Source organism: Muntiacus reevesi, chromosome 15 (assembly GCF_963930625.1).
Source record: "Muntiacus reevesi chromosome 15, mMunRee1.1, whole genome shotgun sequence".
NCBI classification, from domain to species: Eukaryota; Metazoa; Chordata; class Mammalia; order Artiodactyla; family Cervidae; genus Muntiacus; species Muntiacus reevesi.
This window is the reverse complement of record NC_089263.1, coordinates 42,561,089-42,566,371: the sequence shown is the minus strand read 5'-3', so window position 1 is coordinate 42,566,371 and position 5,283 is coordinate 42,561,089. Positions and strand designations below refer to the sequence as shown.

Here is a 5,283-nt window from a genome sequence, read left to right as displayed (position 1 = left end):
CCCAGTGTTTATTCTCACTGAATTGATGGAAGGAGATCTAAATAATTTTCGCCATCTCTGACGGGGGTTTTCCAAAAAGACCCACAACGTAGGCATCCAATGGAAACCACAAACGAATAAAAGACACCCTGAGCGCCGTTCGCCTCACACACGCCCAACCCCGGGAGCAGCGGCCTGGCCCTCGGGAGGCAGGGTGGAAACGCCCTCCCGGGAGCCGGCTGGACCGGACAGATGGTGCCCCGGGGTTGGAGACCTCCCCGCCAAGGCCCGCGGCTCCCACCGCGGATGCACAGCCCGCGGGGCCCGCCGAGCGCGCGCGGGGTCAGGCCGAGGACGCGCGGGGGGTGAGGAGGGCCGGCAGGCGGGAGGGCCGGCCCGGGGCGTGCCCACGTGACCGCCCCGCCCGCGCCGCAGCCCCCCGAGCCGCCGCCGCCTCTCGGGCCGCACTCCCGGCGTGCCCCGCACTCGCCGCCGCCCGCCTGCCCCTCCTTCTCCTCGCAGCGCCACACCGCCGGAGCCCGAGCCGCCGCCGCAGCCTCCGCCGCGGGCACTATGGTAAGGCGGGCGCGCCGGCCGGGGGTCGCGGGGTCGGAGGGCCCGGGGGGCCCCGGCGTGGAGAGTGCAGCCTCCCGCGCGGCTCCGCGGGGCCCTGGACCTGAGGCCGCCATTTTAACCTGATTTCGGCCTCCAAGGTGGGCATTCCTGCGCTGCGGCCCCGCTGCTCTCTCTCCACCCGGCGGGCCTGCCCTCTCGCCGTTAGGCCCGGCGAGTTCGCTCTTCGGATTCCTGGGGGCGGGGAGGGCCTGGTCAGGGGGCGCCGCGCGGGGGGTCGAGGCCTGAGCCGCGCGGGCGGAGGCCGGGGCCGCGGGAGGGTCCGCCAAGCTGTTCCCCCGCCACCCCACCCAGCTCGCCGCCTTTGCCCTTCGCTTCCTTATTTTATTCCCACGCGCGCTCTCAATTCGGTTTGTGCGGTAAAACCCCTTGCTGAAGGCTGAGGGTCTTGAGGGCCTGTCATAAAACCCTTAGCGGGAGATTAAGGAGGTGGGAAAACTCTTGAAAATGCTTTCTCGCCGTAAAAAGCTTTTTACACGCGATCCGTTAGTTTTGAAGTGCCTGCATTTGAGCTGTGAGGCAATTATGTTGTAGCCGTGGGCGGTTTGGAGTTCACACTTGATTCTCTTTCCTTATGAGGAAACGGCACTGGCTAGGATGACTTTAAAGAAAAAAATAGTAGAAGCATTAACTGAAATCCAAAAGTGTTTTTTTAAGGCCTGCCGGGTTGACACAATACAGAAGGTATTTTTGCTGCTGCTCCTGAAGCTCTGACATCACCCAGTGAAATAGGAAACATTTCAGGGATGGGACAGCCTGTATTTGTCCCTTTCCGTCTACCTTCCACTTGCTTCAACCTCCCCACACCTTTTTTAAAAAGGATGAATGGAACAGGATGAGTTAGAACCCTTAGGTGCATCATATACTGACTTAAAGTGTGGCAAATCTGATGAGACGGCTTGCATGGTATGATTCAACTTTTGATGTCCAGACTACAGTGAATCCTCTAGAGCAAACAATAATTTTGGTTAAAACCGAATTACTTGTTCTGAATTTCTGTCCTTTTTTTACTTTCAGGCTTCTGGAGTTACAGTGAATGATGAAGTCATCAAAGTTTTTAATGATATGAAAGTAAGGAAATCTTCTACACAAGAGGAGATCAAAAAAAGAAAGAAAGCAGTTCTCTTCTGTTTAAGCGATGACAAAAGACAAATAATTGTAGAGGAAGCAAAGCAGATCTTGGTGGGTGACATTGGTGATACTGTAGAGGACCCCTACACATCTTTTGTGAAGTTGCTACCTCTGAATGATTGCCGATATGCTTTGTACGATGCCACATACGAAACAAAAGAGTCTAAGAAAGAAGACCTAGTATTTATATTCTGGTGTGTAAAAACAAAAGAAAAAAGTACTTTTTAAAATGCAAGGATTATTAACATAGTCAGTTTTGCCTTTGTTTTTCTTTTAAATAGGATTCAACAATTTTTTTTTCCCCTGTAGGGCTCCTGAAAGTGCGCCTTTAAAAAGCAAGATGATATATGCTAGCTCTAAAGATGCCATTAAAAAGAAATTTACAGGTACAAGCATTGACTATTTTGTGCAGAAGAATTGCTCCTTCTTAATTATAATAAAGTAATTGGATAATTTTTTTTTCTTTTTAGGTATAAAACATGAGTGGCAAGTAAATGGCTTGGATGATATAAAGGACCGTTCCACACTTGGAGAGAAATTGGGAGGCAACGTAGTAGTTTCACTTGAAGGAAAACCCTTATAAATCAGTCAAGTGCCATCTGGATCTTAAGGAGCTTCCATTTCTCCAGCTCAGTCAATTGGAATAGTATTAGGTTTTTTTTTTTTTTTTTTCTTTTCCCACTGGGTCCTTCCAACACAATGAATGAAGGAAATATCATTCATGTAAGCAGCCTATCAGTGATTGCCATTAGACTGTTTAATACTGTTACTTTTATGTAGAACCCAAGGAATGCCTTCCCATCATATTTTAGCCAAAACAACTGGGTATATGCCTCCTTTGCAGCAAACACTACAGTGAATTGTGATTGTCAATGTGAATAGCTTAGAACACTACAAAGGTTTAAGCTAATTGAATGCCTTCAAAGTATTATCCACTGGTGAGATGGTAAACTTTATTCAGTATTACTGATAGTTGCACTTGATTGCAGTTCCGTGAGGCTTGAGCATTCTATAACACCTCACCTGCCTTGGCAAGCCTATTTTTTTGTGACATGGCAGCACGGATATAACACTATGCATTAAAAGCACTTTTTTTGTAATAAATTTAATCCCCCCACCAGAAAAGGAATGCCAATTAAGTTGTGTTAACTGTGTCATCAGCTTATCCTAGTACCTCAGTGTTCATTCCTTTTTCCTGCGTATCTTCTTAAAAGAAAGAGCTGTTATTCATGCCTTTTTTTCCCCATTGAGTGTACACTGCTGAATACATGTAGGAGTTTTATGTTTACCGTGTAAGTCTTGCAACACTGAAGATATTCTGAGTATCAGTCATGATGGCAGTTTCTGTATAAAAGAGCCTTAAATGGAACATTGTTTTTGAGATCAGACTCCCCACCCTCACAAAAATGGCCACGTTGCAATAAAAATTGTGGCATATTACAGAACGGTTGCCTTGTTTTCCTTGGACATTTTGCAAAATACCATGTGAAGCAACTCCTAGGGTAAACAGCTATTATTAATCTCTGCACTGGTCATTTAAGAATTTTTTTGTACAACATTCTTGCATGATATTTTCCAGTTTGTTGATTTTTATTTGGTTTAAAAAATATCCTAAAGCTAATATAAAATATTGTTACAGAGGTATACTTTTATAAGCTTTATTTATTTCCTTATGTATTAATATGGTGATCAGGAATTATTTTTTGCACTTTGACATACTCTTCAGTATCTGATTAGTTCTCTGGGTAAATTAGCATAGTTATTTTTTTAATTCACGTTTACATTTTTAAGTAGTTGACCAGTAGAAGAAACGGGAAGCTCTTATTGCCTATTTGGTCATAATGAAAATAATTTATAAAATGTTGTCCTTCAAAAGTTTAATAATACTTCTCCTGTTTAGGGACTTTAATTTCAGCTACTATTTCTTAATATATTTCACAAATTAAAAAAAAAAAGTTTATATAGCAGTCTTAAAGATTAGTAGTGGAATTTGGCTGTGGTCCAGGCGGCTCTCCTTATAGAGAATTTGATCTGTTCAGTGTGAGCAGTTTGCTGTTAGCCAGAGCTATTTATGGCAAACACATGCTTTTGTATCTTGTCATAGTTATCCACAAATGGCAAAACTGGACTTGATTCTACTGGTATGCAAAACAGGCATGCTAGTAAGCAGTGGATTGTAGCTTAGAGTTTAACCCCATAGCTCTGAAGAATGCTCTTATTAGAAAAAAGGAACTGAAAAATCCCTCCTTTTTCTGATGTCTGGAAGTAATTTGAGTTTAATTAGTTTTTTTTTCCATGTTTTCAAAAGGTTTTTCAGATGAAAACAAAAATAGGAGGTAAATGTCTAGGTTTCCATTTAAAATTATATGAATGGCTTGGGAACTTGCACTGAGCAATTTTATTTCAGGCTTCCAGCTGTCCCTGTGAATTATCCTGGACATTTTGATGGCTTTTTGGTAAGGCCAAACTTTTAAGTAAAGCATGAGAATACTGACATATACTAAACCATATGTGTAACTGATACTTGTACCATGAAATTTTTCATTATTTTCCTCATTCTAAAAAGGGACTCTAAAGTTGTGCAGTCTCTTGTGTTTTTATAGCTGATTTCTCAACTTTTCTTATGTACCTCTTTAATTATATAATTTCAGAGGTTAAATATTGCTTTAAACTGTGGTACTTTGATTTGTTAGATTGACAGAACTGATACTAATATTAAGTTCATCTTTGAAATACATCTTTGTGCATAAAGCCAAAAATAATGATAATTAATGGTTCTTATGTTACTTGAGACTAATTTGACATTTGAAATGGTCATTTTACTTTACAATCATTTACATTTGAAACAATGTTCCAGTTAGCTTTAAAAGTATACGGTGCTAATTAGTAAAATATCGAGGACAATATTTTACTGCTAGCTTGCAAAATTATAAGTGTTTAAAAAATAAAATATATGAAACTATGTAAAGCTGTTGAGATGTGTTTACTTATACTTTGGGACACTAAAATTTTTTAAACTAATATTTCAAATCAGAGAGGCACCATTATCTTTAGTCTGTTTTTTAGGATTTTAGTTGATATACTTTCTCCATAGATAACAATATTCTTTGAAAACTAAGTGTTGTTGCAATTAATTTTGACATTTTTCAGACAAATGGGAACAGTTGGCATTTGTCCCAAACTGGCTATCAGCTGTTGTTTTCCATCATTATCAAAAATAATGTGGCCAACGTTGTGTATTTAATGTGCCTTTCTGATAGTGTAAGAAGAGCCTCTTATTAGGTTTGAATTTCCCTGATATGGATTCTTTGTAACAGCTAATTTATGGAATCCAGCAAATGAGCTCTAGGAGAAAATTATTTTTCCTTGTTAAAGAATAATCTCAGCAATAGTAATCATAGGGGGCTTGAAACACTTTTCCCTTAGGTTTGCCACTGAAAAATAATCTACTTTAGTTCTTTAATAATAGTTTGAGATCCCAAACAAGCATGAATATTCATTTTGCTGTGAACATTAAAGCTACTAGAGATGTGCAGACAG

At 41.5% G+C, this 5,283-nt stretch overlaps 1 protein-coding gene across 1 annotated transcript; it reads left to right on the top strand.

Annotated features, from left to right (window-relative positions):
* The first annotated feature begins 250 nt into the window (after positions 1–250).
* Positions 251–4,711, top strand: CFL2 (cofilin 2). Its single transcript, XM_065905927.1, has 4 exons — positions 251–555; positions 1,630–1,937; positions 2,053–2,129; positions 2,214–4,711. Exons 1-4 carry the CDS (start codon positions 553–555, stop codon positions 2,324–2,326), a joined length of 501 nt encoding a protein of 166 aa, XP_065761999.1. The 5' UTR covers positions 251–552; the 3' UTR covers positions 2,327–4,711.
* The last annotated feature ends 572 nt before the right edge of the window (positions 4,712–5,283 follow it).

Coding starts and splice junctions, on each gene's coding strand:
- CFL2 (XM_065905927.1), top strand. Junction 1,938..2,052: donor GACCTAGTATTTATATTCTG/GTGTGTAAAAAC, acceptor TTTCCCCTGTAG/GGCTCCTGAAAGTGCGCCTT. Junction 2,130..2,213: donor CATTAAAAAGAAATTTACAG/GTACAAGCATTG, acceptor TTTTCTTTTTAG/GTATAAAACATGAGTGGCAA.